At 39.5% G+C, this 16,451-nt stretch overlaps 1 protein-coding gene across 1 annotated transcript; it reads right to left on the reverse strand.

The window, feature by feature from the left end:
- Nucleotides 1–12,629: 12,629 nt before the first annotated feature.
- LOC149751569 (uncharacterized) lies at nucleotides 12,630–13,217 on the reverse strand. The gene has a single exon (XM_089926818.1). The coding sequence runs from the start codon at nucleotides 13,162–13,164 to the stop codon at nucleotides 12,910–12,912; it is 255 nt and encodes an 84-aa protein (XP_089782944.1). The 5' UTR covers nucleotides 13,165–13,217; the 3' UTR covers nucleotides 12,630–12,909.
- Nucleotides 13,218–16,451: the final 3,234 nt, after the last annotated feature.

Genomic DNA, 16,451 nt, shown 5'->3' on the forward strand with positions numbered 1-16,451 from the left:
CTTTGATGGTTGACCTTCCTATTCTTCCACATGGATCAAAGAATGTGATTTCTCTCGGAGGTGATGGAATCTCTTGCGTATCAGAGTAAGTAATGATGTTAATGAAGTTGGTAGTTGTCCTGCAAAACTCTTGAAATCAATTGAGAAAGGGAGGGTCTCTAAGATATGTTAACATGAATTTGAGGAATATAAAGCTGTGTATCTTGTCAACCATTGATGTCTCTGATCCACCCATTGCTATGGATTTTTTTTTTTTGAGGTAATTAGGAGGAAGGAAGACCTTCCCCTGAATTTATTGAAGAATTAGAGGAGAACCTTTACACCAGAAGGTCCAGAACCAAGATGGTTTACAAGTAGGTCGGTAATGTAAAACTGGGACTCATGGCTAGGAAAGAAGATGAGAGCTTGCCAAATTTGTGAATGAGTTTCCTTCATTTTGGAGTGCACAAGCTGCCCTGAAACTGAAATAATTGGAAAATCTTGCTCAAAACTAATGTGCTAGATGATCTTTTCTGTAGAAATACTCTACATTTCATTCCGTTTAAAAATGCCAACATAAAGCTAAGACAGGTTGAACCCAAGAACTTCTTTAAACTTTAGTGCGACCCTTTTTATTCTCTAGCAAGTCCTAAGAGACAACAGATGGTGGCCAACATTTCACATTTAAGGGGCTCTTTACAACAAACTATAAGTGTGAGAATCCGTATGAGCATGTATTTAGTTCATATCAATTATATATTTGAGAGATGTTTGATACTTATATCGGGCTAAGAAATCTAAAAATACTTTTTTTAACTAGTCTTTTTAGATGAGATCATGGATTGTTAGATTTGATATCAAAGCAGATCTAGCCTATTGTCTGTATATCTAGGGGATTTTGCGGCACAAACTTTCTTCGGGTTGACCATAGACAAATTATGCCAAATCTCTTCCTCGAGCGTTTAGTTGTGTTGATTGACCATTTCCATCCAGAATGTCCGCCTTTCAACAGCTTCCGGGCCCACATCCAGCAGTGAAAGATTCAGACTAGCCGGCCTTTTTAATACCTAATCCTCCTTCCTTTGCATACGGTTGGCTAGTTCATAGGACAATGAAAACCACCTGTTTTTTATCTCGCCTCTTCATAGAAAAGCCTCATAAACTGGCCTATTCTATCAGCTACCCGTCAAACACATACATCGATCAGTTAAGAATATGGAAGCATGGTCAATACAGCATTAAACAATGTGATTCTGCCTCCCATAAAAAACAGCCTCTATACCTTTCCCCAAGGAACTAGCCTGATGATCACTATTGATGCTATTCCCTAGCAATATGGTTGTGATGATGGAAAACTAGTACGTACCTGTGTTTAGGATGGACCATTAGTAGGATTATTTTCACTTATTTTGCCCTGATCTTTGTCCAATCATTCTCTAAAGTTGAATACAATTAATGACTCCAATATATAAAAGACCCCTCAGAAATTCCTACTGTTAGAACAGAAGTAGCATCTCCGTCTGCCCATTTCAAATCTGCAATGGCTTTTGTCAAAGAATGGTTGTTACTAGCTGTTATATATTGTTTACTAATAAAACGGGCAATACTGGCAACATTACATTGTATGTTCGGTAGGTATGCACATAAGCCGGACTTCGGGTGAGGAGCGAGCATACCAAAAAATTCGATAAAAGATTAGGCTGTGTGCTGACTTAAAGCTTTACCTGCAGGCTGTTCCATTTGTATCTCCACTCCCAGGTAATAGTTGGTACTCCACTAAGAAAGACTTCTCACAATAACACAATCAATCATCCGAGCTGCACCATCTCAGCCGCCTGCAGGGAAATGGAAGCACTCAACATGGAGAGAGCCCAGAACTTGAATGGAGTACTTCTCGCAGGTGCATGCACTCCACCTCTCTCCCTCAGTTGCAGCAATAAATGCAAATCCCTACTGTGCCTCGGCACATTGATGTCATCATATCTATCGCCGGGCTCCCCACGGCATTGCTCGTGAGTCCCAGTCAGCTTCAAAAGATAACCTTTGAGCATCACCATCTGGCTGGCGAAAGCATGACCGCATGGATTTGAATTTTTGGTCTCTTGGATTTAGTATAGAATTTAGTCTCCATGCGAACATGTTTCTAACCAATATATAAGGTGACTGTGCTTGGACCTACGAGCATAACCTAGTGGTTGGGAATTACTTGGTAGGTGGAACTACCGGAACAAGCACGTAATCAGACGCGATCTAGGCATGCAGGTACCTGCTGAACATGGCATGCATGCCTTCCACAATGAAGAGCAAAGCTCCAGTGAGACATGTTCGACTCAATTCGCATGCATGCATATGCATAAATCACGAGGCGAGGACATGCACTCCACAGTTCGACTGTGGGAATTAAGCTATGATGCTTTAGTTTGCAAATTGATCCTGTACTTCATAAGATACCACATGACGCATGCCATCTAAACCATGAAAAAAATGAATTGGTCCACATGAATTCGGAGGCATAACTCTTAATTGGTTACTAAATAGCTAACAAGATTGGGCTTAATGGAGGTCATGCGGCAACTTGCCATGCCTGCAAAATGGAATGTGTGGCTTCATCAGGATAGTTGAACCTCGGCTAGTTGAGAGGCCAAATGAATTAATGAAATAAATTATTGTTATTGCCGCTATCATAACGTATGGAATATTGTTTATAGCAACTGACATGGATAAGAAAATTAACTCGCATACCTGCATTGCATGCCTCAGAGGAAACTCTACAGGATCCCATTAACACGATCATGGAGAACCATATATGCATCCAATGTGCAACAACGCTTCGTTACGCTCGGCATCATCTATCGTGATAGAAGCACAACGAATATTCCGGAGCCATCAAGTCCTCCATCATAATAATTAATGCCACGAACTCTCTCACGGCAGTGTTCCCAGTCCATATCAAGTGATTCCCAGTCCATGTCAAGTGATTAAAATGGCTCTTTGATTAACTGTTTTGGTTTAATTTCTGATAGGAAGAGTGGTTTCTAGACAAGAAATTTGACCATAAATCTAGCCATCAACATGACACAACTTTAGACCTTGGGTATCCGTTGCGAAAAACTATTGCGTGCACGCCACCAATCATCAAAACATATTTGCATGGCTTCTATTCGTCTTGCACTCTTCTTAGTGAGTGATTGGCCCACACCAATACACCTCCACTGTCACGCCTCCGCCTCCGCCTCCGCCTCCGCGGGGCACGTGAGGTATCCAGTGTCCATGTGAGGGCCACATGAGGGAGAAAAATACGGGGCTCCCCTGCTAGATATTGTCCGGTTCCGGAGCTTCACGCAAGCATCCTTCATCCCTCCTCGGTTTTGTTTTCCACCCAAAATGCGTCTGCAGGATTTGGAGACACCCGCCTCATATGCTCAGGCTCTGAAACGAGTCTTTCCAATGTAGGATTATTAGGCCTCATACCCTTTCCACCATCGGACAAGAGCCATCCTCGGCTTTGATACCAAATGTCACGCCCCCGCTTCCACAGAGCACGTGAGGCACCTAGTGCCCACGTGGGGGCTACATAAGGAGGAAAACACGGAGCTCCCCTGCCAGATATTGTCCGGTTCCGGAGCTTTACGCAAGCATCCTTCACCCCTCCTCGGTTTTGTTTTCTACCCAAATGCATCTGCAGGATTTGGAGACATCCGCCTCATATGCCCAGGCTCTGGAACGAGTCTTTCCGATGTGAGACTATTGGACCTCACATCCACCATTAGCGACATGCACCAATATAACCATGCATGCAGTGTACTCTATAATTTTTCATTTTTATGTAATATTTTGCACAATGTCAATCTCAATTTTCTAAGTTTTTAGGTAGACATATTATATTGAATATTCAACTAATATTATGATGAAAAGAAAGGGCGGCAGACTGGGTGGCGGCGTATGTTGCGAGTCACTCAGGAGGCACCTTATGGGTTGGTGAGGATGATTTTGTTAGTCATAAATAATAACATGCTAAGATTTAGAATCACAAAATAATACCGTATTCAAGTTTAAGGGATATACCTGCGGAAGACATATTGAATACGTTCTTCAATCACCTGGAATAATAGCGGCTGGATCTTCCCTTCCTTGCTCCTCACAAAAGATAGCCGTCAATGGGGCAAGCTATCAACCATATGGAGAGGAGAGGGGGACCTAGCCTATATATAGGAAACAAAGAGGAGCCTTCCCATTAAAAGCTCCAAAACCCTAATTGGGTTTCCTGGCCTACATACCAAAAGTACCACAATAAATAGGACTCAATCCTATACATCCAAGGTGCACCAAAGCCCATAAAACAAAATGATCACACATCATATTGGGCTTAATCATAGTACCATTCTGAGCCATACGTCTAACCCATTTTATAAAACAAAAATACGCAATCAGTGTAAGCCCATATTTTGAAATTATTCTAACATTCTCCCACTTGGGCGAACACGGATTGTCATATTAATTTAAAAACTTTGTTTTGAAAACGACTCTCGGGTTAGACTACAAAAGTGGCCACACATATAGCTCAAATGATAATCACCTTGGATACATGATCCGGTCCAACAAGAACATCAACATTGAACATGGAAGTCGTTACACCATTTAATCGATGTAAGACCACTCCACAGCTACAAATGCTAACATCCTTATCGACATGGATCTCCATCCTCCAACCAATGTGGTAGTATGTAGTATGAACTTAGCACCAAAATGTGATCAAAGGTGTGCTAATTCATATTGGTCCTCATAAATGCTTCAAAAGAAGCCACATGTCTCAAAAGAGACTCACATCATGTCTTTATGCATTATATCTCGAGATCAAAATGATATCATAATAAAAGACATATGTGCAATGCATGCTCAAACATAATTATAATTTCTGTGCACAAAATACAGAATTATAAATAGGAAGATAAATATTTTTTTTTTTATAATTGGAAGAGGCTGTACCCAAAGCATATGGGTTGCCTACATACCCTGTAAAAAGGATCAAGCCAAAATATAGTTCTCTTACATAAATAACTCCCACTAACCAAAAACATCAAAGGTTTCCACAATGCCCATATTAGCAATATGTGTCTTAAAGACTTTCGTTGCGAGTCCCTTAGTTAATGGATCTGCAATCATTGCTTTTGTATTTATATGTTCTATTTTTGTCTGCCCTTCTTTAACTTTATCTTTGACCACCAAGTACTTGATGTCTATATGCTTAGAGCCACCAGAACTCTTGTTATTCTTTGAAAAGAATACCGCTACACTATTATCACAATAGATGGTAATTGGTCTCGAGATGGAATCAACAACTTTCCGTCCTGAAATAAAATTCCTCAACCAAATGGCTTGGACTGTAGCTCCATAACATGCCACAAATTCAGCCTGCATGTTAGAAGAAGCCACTAGAGTTTGCTTAATACCTTTCCCAAAAATAGCACCACCAGTCATTATAAAAATATAACCTGAAGTTGACTTCAGATTATCTTGACATCCTACAAAATCAAAATCTGAGTAGCCTACCACCTCAAGATGATCTGTACGCTGAAAGGTAAGCATATAACCTTCAGTCGTTTTCGATAATCTCAAAACTTTCTTAGTTGCTTTCTAATGCTCTTGTCCTGGATTCGATTAAAATCTACAAAAGACACTCACTGCATAGGCTATGTCTGCTCTAGTGCAAACTTGAGCATACATCAGGCTCCCTACAACACTTGCATACGGTATGTTCTTCAAAGATTTCCTTTCAAGTTTATTCTTTGGACATTGGGATTTGCTAAACTTATCCCCTTTTACAATAGGTACATCACTAAGTGCACACTTTTGCATATTGAAACTCTCTAGGATATGTCGTATGTATGTCTTCTGTGAAAACCAAGCAAGCTACGGTCTCTATCACACTGTATTTCAATTCCAAGTACAAAATAAGCTTCCCCAAGATCTTTCATTTCAAAATTAGCAGATAATATTTTCTTTGTCTCATGAAGTAACCTTAAGTCACTACTGGCAAGTAAAATATCATCCACGTACAAAATAAGAAAAATGAATATTCTCCCACTGATCTTGAGATAAATGCATTGGTCCACTGTATTTTCAACAAAAACAAGAGAAGCACAACTTCATCAAATTTCAAATACCATTATCGGGATGCTTGCTTGAGCCCATATATGGATTTGTTCAACTTACACACCAAATTTTTCTTTTCTTCTACGACAAAACCTTCAGGTTGCCTCATGTAAACTTCTTCATAGAGATCTCCATTTAAAAACATTGTCTTAACATCCATTTAATGAAACTCCAAATTATAGTGTGCTACAAGTGCCATGATAATTCTAAAGAAATCCTTGGATGAAACCGGTGAAAAAGTCTCATTATGGTCGATGCCCTCTCGACGAGTGAACCCTGCAACCAATCTAGCTTTTTGTGGTTCAATATGCCCTTTTGAGTCTTACTTGAATTTGTAAACCTATTTGCAACCTATGGCCTTAACATGTGGTGGAAGTTCAACAAGTTCCCAAACTCCATTTCTCTTTATAGAAAGCATTTCATTTTCCATGGCATTCAGCCATTTATCTAAATCAGGTCTTATTAATGTTCATTAAAAGAGACAAGATCAATATTATGCCCAATATTAAAATCACTCTCGAGTAAGTAGACATTATAGTCATTAGGCAAGGCAGACCTTCTTTCTTTTTGTGGTCTCCTAACCTGTGGTTCAAAAAACTAACTCAACCACTGTTGAAGGAGGAACGTGAGGCTCTTCTTGATGCCCACGTTCTTCATGAACCGTGGCAATCAGCTAAAAAATAACTCTTTCTTGTACAACGAAAATTGAAACCACAACTTGACTCGGTTCTGTAAATGTTTTCTTTAATACAGAACTCCCACTAGTACCAAGTACAAGAAAGAAATTTCTCCATAATGGACTCAATAATTTTAGTGTCATGATTAGGACTATAGAACTTATAGCCCTTTGATCTATAAATTCTGGTGTAGATTTGGGATCTAATTTCTTTTCAGTAGGATTATAAATCCTAACTTCAACTGGGCAGCCCCAAACTCTAAAATGGGCTAAATTGGGTTCACGTCTTGTCTACAATTCAAAAGAAGTTTTCTCAACAGCTTTACTAGAAACCTTTTTCAGAATGTATACGACAGATTTCAATGCTTCACCCCATAAGAATTATGGAAAATTTGTTTTACTAATCATACTGCTAACCTTATCCTTCAGAGTCCGATCATGCTTTTCAGAAATACCATTTTGCTCAGCTATTCCTGGTATTGTGTATTACGGAACTATCCCACATTCTTGTAAAAATCTCGCAAAATCACCCATGTTTTGACCGGACTCATCATACTTACCATAGTATTCACCACAACGGTCAGATTTCACAATTTTAATACTCTTCCCACATTGCTTTTCTATTTCCATTTTAAATATCTTGAATTTCTCAAGAGTGAAAGATTTATCATTACTCAAGTAAACATAACTATAATGCGGGAAATCATCAATGAAGGTTATGAAATATTTGTTCCCACATATAGTAGAAAGTAACGGTCCACTAATATCGATGTGAATAAGATCCAAAAGAACCATCGCTCCTAGTGGATCTCTTCCTTATAGTTTTAGTCAGCTTTTTTTTCTTTTTTTCTTTTGCTTGGGCTTAAACTTGGGTTTTGGTTTTGGGCTTTGCAAAGCCCAATCTGAATAAGTCCATGATTGCAGGTGGCCCTTTTTTATTTAGTCAGCCCATGTTTATTTCATTTTGTATTTTAATGGACCAGAGTGGGTCCATGTTGCAGGTTAGGCTCTTTTATAAACCAGCCCAATTTTATTTAATGGACCATAATGATTTTTGGACCTGGGGCTAAGAGTTAGTAACCTATTTAATTATTATTTAAATATTGAATAAGCTGAATCAAGGCCCTCATGCATATTAATTATTGAGGTGTTAAATTAATAAATTGTTAAATTTTGGACATCTCTTGCTGCCATATATGTCTTTTGTAATTAACATTTTTGTTTAATCAATCACATATGTTGTTTTTTGATTATTTTTGTAGCATGTTTAATGGTTATGATTTTGTCACATAACTATCATTTTGTGATTGAAATTGTTGGGCATAAAGACTATCCTTATTTTTCCATTAAGAGAATATTTTGAAATTGAAGTGGGTGGTAGTCACCAAAGTGGCACACTCACTGATATTTATCTGATTTTCTTAACAAAAAAAAAAAAAGGAGGGTAGCATTGCATTTTGCCAAATCATTGAATGCAATATCTTGCCCGAAGGTGTTATTGTGTATGATGATTTGGAAAAATGACATGAAGTGATTAATGGGATTGCATTAGCCTAGAATCATTCTTCTGCCCAAAGGTGATGGTGTTTCGAAAGCTGATGTGATTTTGTTAATTGGCTTCATGATATGTCTTAAGAGGACCTTATAGCGTGTTGTATTGTTAGCCCAAAGGTGACTTTACAATGATGCACCAAGGCTCTTACCGTAATTAGACTTATATGTTTTTCAAGTTTGATTACGGACTATCTAATTAATAGCCCAAGTTGATTAGATAGATATGTTATCATCCATTGATTGCATGCATCACTTTTGGATGATATTAAATAAAATATGTTGTTTCCGCAGTTTTTGAATGCCTGTTCCCTATCAAGCCAAATGTCTGTCGTTGAAACCTTGACTGGAAATAATTATGTGAGATGGAAACGAGGCATAGAAATAGCACTGAGTTTTCTTGGGTTTAGATTTTGCTTTAGAGGAGCAGCACCGAGCTACGACCTCTCTAATGCACTAGTAATTTCAGCACCTCTTCACTAATCTGCAGATCCTCTCAAGTCATGAGCTAGGCTTCGGTTTCAATTTTTGATAGTCAAGTAATGGTTTAAGTTTTATGTAGGCAAACAGATAGATCCCAAGCTCATCTACTAGGTTTTATTGGGGAATTCTGAATGTGTCGATAAGCATTAGGCTTTTCTAGGCAGAAGTTAATGAGGGTTTTCAAGTTAAAAAAAAAAAAATAAATAAATAAATAAATGATGATGGGTTTCTGGAATCAAACAACAGTTGAACTGATATGGAAAACAAATCGCCCGTTGATCACAGATCCATACTTAGCAGCAATGGATGGAGTGATGTGAGCAACAGACCAACTTGCTAATCAAAAATCTGCACTTAGTAGTAGACTGGTCACGGTTAGTAGATAATTAAGAGCTGAGTATTGAGACAGCATGTTTGTAGACAATTAAGAGATTGATTTGAGCATCGGAAAGGGACTATAGGGGCTGCTTTAAGAGCAGACCGAGCTAGTATAATCAAATCTGAGCTAAGTCGGACCAGAAACCCTTATTCAGGCTGGTGGCTACTTCTGATAGTTGAGGCTATATGCATGTAGAACTTGAAGCAGATTTAGGTTGGTTGGGTGCAGAAAAAGAGAAAAGAATAGAAAATATTCTGAAGAAAGAAGACTTGATCTGGACTCCCTATCTTGGTCAAGCCTTTTACTGAAACAATAAAGCCCCTAAGTTGGTTCAAACTTGAAATTAATTTTTAAGGAATCAAAACATTAGAGAAAGTAATATGTGACCTTTTCATAACCAATACAAAGGTCAACTCATCTTAACATTTTTGTCGAGATTCATCCAACATCTTTAATATGTCCTGAAATCATGGCAGACTCCATGAGGACTACTACAGCTAATTGATATGTCCTAAATATGTGGCAGACTCCACAAGTCCTACTACAGTTTATTGGCATGCCCTATCTCCTTTGGCAACCATGACATTCAATATGAACCTGCTAGCATGGTCGTTTTATGGTCCAATTTCATGATATAGTCACCTGTAATAAGGCATGTACTATACCTACTATTAAAGGCAAAATGCAATTTCCCCAATTGCTTGGAACAAAAGATTTGGTCATCGAGCCTCTGTTGGTTTTGATGCAACTGATATATTTTAAGCCATCAATAAACATCCATTTTCTGTGTTGTGGCATAAGCATTTATGCCACATTTCAAAGGAGCGAATGGAAAGATTGATGAAAGCTGACATTCTGCCCTCTCTGAATTTTTCAGATATTTACACTTACGTAGATTGTATTAGAAAAAAAAGCTGACTAAAACTATAAGGAAGAGATCCACTAGGAGCGATGGTTCTTTTGGATCTTATTCACCAATGCATAAAATTAATCTGTAAGTCCAGATGAAATCATAATTGTGTATGAAGGACTCTAATCTTAGCATGGAGGCTCTGTTACCAATTGTTAGTCATAAATAATAACATGCTAAGATTTAGAATCACAAAATAATACCGTATTCAAGTTTAAGGGATATACCTGCGGAAGACATATTGAATACGTTCTTCAATCACCTGGAATAATAGCGGCTGGATCTTCCCTTCCTTGCTCCTCACAAAAGATAGCCGTCAATGGGGCAAGCTATCAACCATATGGAGAGGAGAGGGGGACCTAGCCTATATATAGGAAACAAAGAGGAGCCTTCCCATTAAAAGCTCCAAAACCCTAATTGGGTTTCCTGGCCTACATACCAAAAGTACCACAATAAATAGGACTCAATCCTATACATCCAAGGTGCACCAAAGCCCATAAAACAAAATGATCACACATCATATTGGGCTTAATCATAGTACCATTCTGAGCCATACGTCTAACCCATTTTATAAAACAAAAATACGCAATCAGTGTAAGCCCATATTTTGAAATTATTCTAACAGATTTATCCGGTGCATTCCGGGACCTTTTGGTTGCAGATTCTACTGGGTGTATTCGTATCCGTGCCGTATGAAATGTCCGTATTAGCCAAAAAAAAAAAAAAGAAAGGTCTTTATAAAGTAATAAAAAAAGAAAAATTCTTAGAGAGAGACATTGGGTTGCCCCTAGCCTCTCTCTCTTTTCTTTCTTCTTTTTTTATAGCTGAGGCGGAATTTCAAACAGTTCAACTATTCATGTAGGATAAGACTGTGAAAAACTCAGTAGATTAAAAATCATGAAAACATTGAGGGTAAAAAAAACATCAGATTCTGAGTTTTTACGCATTAGCAGATGCCCTCCCTCCTTCAGTCAAGCCTCCTTTATCCTCTCCATGCGTGTGTTACTACTCGTTCTCTGGGTTTTCTGCACAGAAATACCGAGCAGGTGAAACCCATCCGCCTCTAATCAGCCAATCAAAGGGATGGCAGTAGCATCTCTCCGGGGGAAAAAAAAAAAGGAAAAAGAAGACAAAGGTATTTTCTCAATCAAGAGTCATGACGTTTAAAGTTTTTAGCTAATCTGAATTAGGTTCGAAGAAAATTTCTAACATGCTGTGCTTTTTTCGTAATCACACATCATGAGGTGCCCATATAAATAATAATTTGATGCTTGAGGAAGGACGTTAAAAAGGGCAAGAAAACTATTTATAAATGCCCAAAGAGGAACGCATTATAGGTGTGGTACTTGGAGCATCTTAAGGGGCGGTACTATTCCGATGTATTCGTACCAACTCGGCCAACATGTGCACTGAACCAATAGCGATGGAAAGGTTAAGCTGGGCTCGAAATTGGTTAAAGAAGTCAGAAAAGGCTGCAAGTTGCCGTAAACCTGAATCATACGCATTTCATGCCTCCTCCATGAAAAGCCTCTTCTCTCTTCGTTGGAGCCGATCCTGCATAACTATATTTCCTCATCTCCACAACACATAAATATTATTTATTTAACAGACTTCATCAGGTGGCAAATTATTTGGTCCTACAAGGCTCGGTTGTGTGCATATGTGTGTCCATGTGTATGTATATATATGTATATAAAAGTTGATTGGAATGATTGTGTTAGGCTTGCCTGATTCATTAATTTAACTTTTAAATTAACTAACTGAAATCTCAATTGCATGGCTTCGATTGTTTTCTTGGTGAATTTTCATACTTTTAAAGGGGATATTCTTTGCAAAATTACCTGGCTCGCTTGAATTAGCTGGTTGCATTTGATTGTATCTGTCGTGTAGATGTCCATATTTTTTATGAATGAAACCAATTTATTATTACTCCAAGAATGAAATATTATAAAAACGAGCATGAGGAAGATCCTAATGTGATGCAGTATTAACCGTATATGCAGAGCAAAAAATCATTTGAAAAGATGATCTTCTTTTTTAGAATGATGATGGCCCATCGTTTCTAAGAAATGGTGCAAGAATTGCCTGTCTTAAATACTTGGAGAAATACCTTTTGCAAAGCAAGCGCAGAAGACATGCAACCTCCTCCATTTAGAAGGATGCAACCTCTAGGCTGCAGCCTAGCTCGCCAATCACAAGCGGTAGTACTACCATAAACCATCACGAGAGTGCAATATATATATAGGCTGGAAGTGGAAGCTAAATAAGACCTTAATTTATGGGTATTTGGTGGGTGCGAAATAAACCTTTATAGGCTGCAGGCATTTGTAAAGATAACTTTGGTGGCTAAATTCATCTCTCAGAGCCAGTCATCTCCATTCTTCATTGCATGCTGATGCAAATAAACCTCATTATTTAGCGAGCAAAATCCATAATAATGCATGACATGAGCCAATCTTAATCTCTGCGTAAGATACTAACAACCAAAAACAAGCATATAATTCATGAACTTAAAGATCTTTATATAACGCACTTGGACTGTGCGTGCAGTCTGCTATCGTTCACATTAAGCAGAATACAGGGACTGACTCAAGCCAACGTTATACAAAGGTTCAAGACGCCTTACAAAGTGCTGCACTAGTTATACGGTACGTTCATCGATCAATCCATCCGTATCCTCATCAAGAGACGACTACCATAACATCTTAAGTAAATCTCTACCGAACAAAGCTCCAGCCATTTGTACTCTACCCATTACGTCCACTTCCGAATCACGCATCAGTGGGAAGGCCAGAGGAAGGCACCCATGGCAAACTTCCTCTTATGGTCGAGGTCGCCAGTGGCGGGGAGGCCGTACTCCCCAAGGAGGCAGTTTAGCTTCCACTCGGGCATCGTCTCGTAGTCGGCCTTGGTGTACCTCGGGTAGTGGAGAGGCATCTGAAAGTAGCTTGGCCTCTCGTTTGCGTGCTGCTTGCCTCTCTGCCCATCGGCCATGGGGCTCACCTTGGCCACACCGTGGAAGGCCGAGCTCATGCTGCTGCTACTGCTATATCCTCTGCCTCGAGTATTTTTTGGAGAGTAGTCTCCACCAGAGGTAGGATTTTATAGAGGTGGCGAGGGTGGTTGAGACTTGAGAGAGTATTATTTATTTAGTATGCTGGAAGCGGTGCGCGTAGCCAACCCGCATCCCATGGATGAGGCTGGAATTAATGGAAGGGAAAAGGAAAGGTTCCAAAATCCAAGCTGACCTGTTGGTTTTGGATTCCAGCACTTAGCGGTTCAAGTGTCCCACTTATGTATGAACATAATTAGGAACAAATATTTTTTCAACACCATCTGGGGTACGGCCCACTTGTTATTTAAAGGGTGTTTTGGGGTGTTCTTGACGACGCAAAAGAGGTCACCCCTTGTAACTATTGTCAAGCCCCAAATTCACAAAATAATACTGCCATGCTACCGAGAGGCACAATAAAATATCAAATTCATCTCAAATAAAATATAAAAATAAAAATTTTATGTTATTATTCATTAAATGTTACCAATATTGGTTCAGAGCGTCTAAATTCATATAATATATATCAAATCCATAATTCTCAATATTTAGAAAATTATTAATTAAAAATTCATAATTAATTTAAAATACTATCGTCTGAGAGAGAAAAATAAAAATAAAGATATATGAGTGACATGGCTCAATAAGTTTCCATGTCAATGCATTATTTAAGAAAATAACGGATATTACAAAATAAAGTATTTCATAGTATAATATATTAAGACATGTCATACAACCTTTCATGTATGCATAAATCATCTATATTTCATAAACATGGTTCCAAATTTATTTTGTAAATAAATTCATAAATCATCCTTCTCCATTTAGCCATATCATAGTTCAAAATATTGCTCGCATATATTCATGCTACGATCACTTTATATCCATGATAGGGCTCCTGTTCGTAATCGACAAAAATTCTTGTTTTGTTTGCCAACTTTATACCTGCTGGCAGAGCCTGTGTTCGTATGGATGCTAGCTCTAGGTGTCGATTTTTTTCAGTTCTAAGATTATACATAGCTATCTGAGAGCCTTTAGAAAATTTATATATTTTTCTTAAAACAAACACATATATAGATAAAAAATACTGAATGGCATGATCAGATTCATATTTCATAATAAAGCTATTTTTTCATTAAAATATTTATGAAATTATTTTTCATAATAAAATATGATGTTCATAATACATATTTGATCCATAATTTTAAGAAAAATATGATATTTTTACTGGCAAATCATATGCATTGAAAACATGATATTTAAAAAATAATAAGGAGCGCAAGATTTACTTATCTCTTTCGTCTTAGACCGTCAAACTTCAGTTAATCCTATTTAAAAATATTAAAAATAAAATTAATTTATGTTCGATGACTTTAATAGAATTAAAATAATAAAAAAAGAGACGGTTGGTCGGATGATAGCGTTCGGTCACTCCGGGCAGGTCAGATCTAAGCCACTCGATCAATGAATTATGGAATATAGACTATACCAAGGTCATGGTTATTTGACATGGTTCATCAACAATGGATTCGAGTGACACTTAATAAGGTTGGGATGATGGGTCCAGTAGGCAACTCAGGCACCAAGATTGTTTAGGGCTTCTTTATAGGGTTAACTTGAGTTTGTAGACCAGATCGACTGGACCCTATATTGGGATCCATAGGTGTCATAGAGAGAGAAAGATGAAGAAGAGAGAGTAGGTAGAGAGAAAAAATAAGAGAAAAGAGAGAGAAAATACAAGAAGGGGAAGAGAACCATCAGGCTCCCTCTCTCTCTCTCTCTTCTTCTCGAATGGAGAAAGGCCGCCCAAGCGGTGACAGTCGCCAGTGAGCCACGTCCCTCGGTGGCATTTGGTGGTAGGCCGATGCCGATAAGTCACGCTTGGTAGACGGCAGTGGTCGACCAAAGACAAAAATAGGGAAGGCTTGTCCGCGATCAATCTGGAGTTCGCCAGCCAAATTTGAGGTAGAACGGTGGCCTAACAGGGAGAAAGGAAGAGAGAAAACTTACCTTGCCTTTGATAAGCTCTCCTAGCTGAATTGATGGCGAATCCTCGAGTATTTCCCATGAAATACTTAGAGATGTAAACCTCTAATGAAAGAACTCTCAAGGTTGATGCCAAAGGAGAAGGGAGAGACCTTTTTATAAATGAAAATCAGCTAAAAAATGGAAGGATTCGATTGTCTAGACTCTGTCTGGCGGGATCAGAGGAAGAAAAAGACTCTTGTTTGGAGTCCTATTTCTTCCTCTCCCACGTGCGTAGGCCATGGGAGTCCTTGCCCGCATGGGCTTGCGGCCCAAAATATATGCCGGCCGGTCAATGGACCGGGCCCTCACAAATGTAGTGAAGAGAGAGACAGGGGGATGCGAAGAAGAAGATTTAACATAATTTTTTTTTGTTAGATTTTAGCATTAGAGCACAATATGTTCCTTCTCTAATACAAGGAAATTTATGCCCTATGCCTGATGCACCAGCTCACCGGTACACCGTGCTAATTACTTATCGCCACGTGCACCAGTCTGCTACCTTAGCGTAAAGGCCAAAAAAAAATGGGGAAAAACTTTTTTTTTTTTTTTTTTTTTTGCTGGAACGGGCATTTCATACATCAATGGGGGAACTTTCGGCCGAGCGCTCCACTTCCTGTCCGGAGGCGAAAGTAATCCTCGCCGAGCGCTTCGCTCCCCTCCCCCACCTTCTACCGAGCACTCCACCCCCCTCTCCCGTCCGCCAAGCGCTCGCTCACGTATTGCGTTGCCGCTCGCACCGGATCCGAAGGAGACGAGCTCCGCGAGCGCTCCCTTCCATCGACCCCCACAACCGCATCCCAATCTTGAGGACAGTAAGTGTTCGTGGCCACGACGACGACCCCAGATGGTGGGGCGGTTATGGTGGAGGAAGTCGGCAAGGTCGCGGCCACGAAGGGCCGGAAAGGTGAGAGCGTCAATGGCGACGTAGTAGGAGGGGAAGATGGCATCGGCGAGGGCCAGGTTAGAGATGAGAGGCAGGGGTACTCAAGGAGGTGGCGGTAAAAGAGGGGCTCGAGCATATGGGGGTCGGTGCAGCACCAGCTCTAGGAGAGATTTTTGGAAGGGGGCGCTCAGCAGAGCCTGGCGGAGATCCTCTCCTCAGGATCGGGGCACGAGCGGCGACACGGGATGCTAGCGAAGCACTTTTTAGAGGACTGGAGAAGGAGGCGGAGTGCTCGGCGGAAGCTGGGAGAGCGGGGCGGAGCGCTCGGCCGAAAGCTTTTTCCTGTTTCTCCCTTTT

The sequence above is a fragment of the Phoenix dactylifera genome, chromosome 12, assembly GCF_051530095.1.
Source record: "Phoenix dactylifera cultivar Ajwa chromosome 12, Ajwa_hap1_PhDact_Kaust_v1.1, whole genome shotgun sequence".
Lineage (NCBI taxonomy): Eukaryota > Viridiplantae > Streptophyta > Magnoliopsida > Arecales > Arecaceae > Phoenix > Phoenix dactylifera.

Bases quoted from the DNA above. Each gene is read 5' to 3' on its own strand.
- LOC149751569 (XM_089926818.1), bottom strand. From the start codon at position 13,164: ATGAGCTCGGCCTTCCACGGTGTGGCCAAGGTGAGCCCCATGGCCGAT.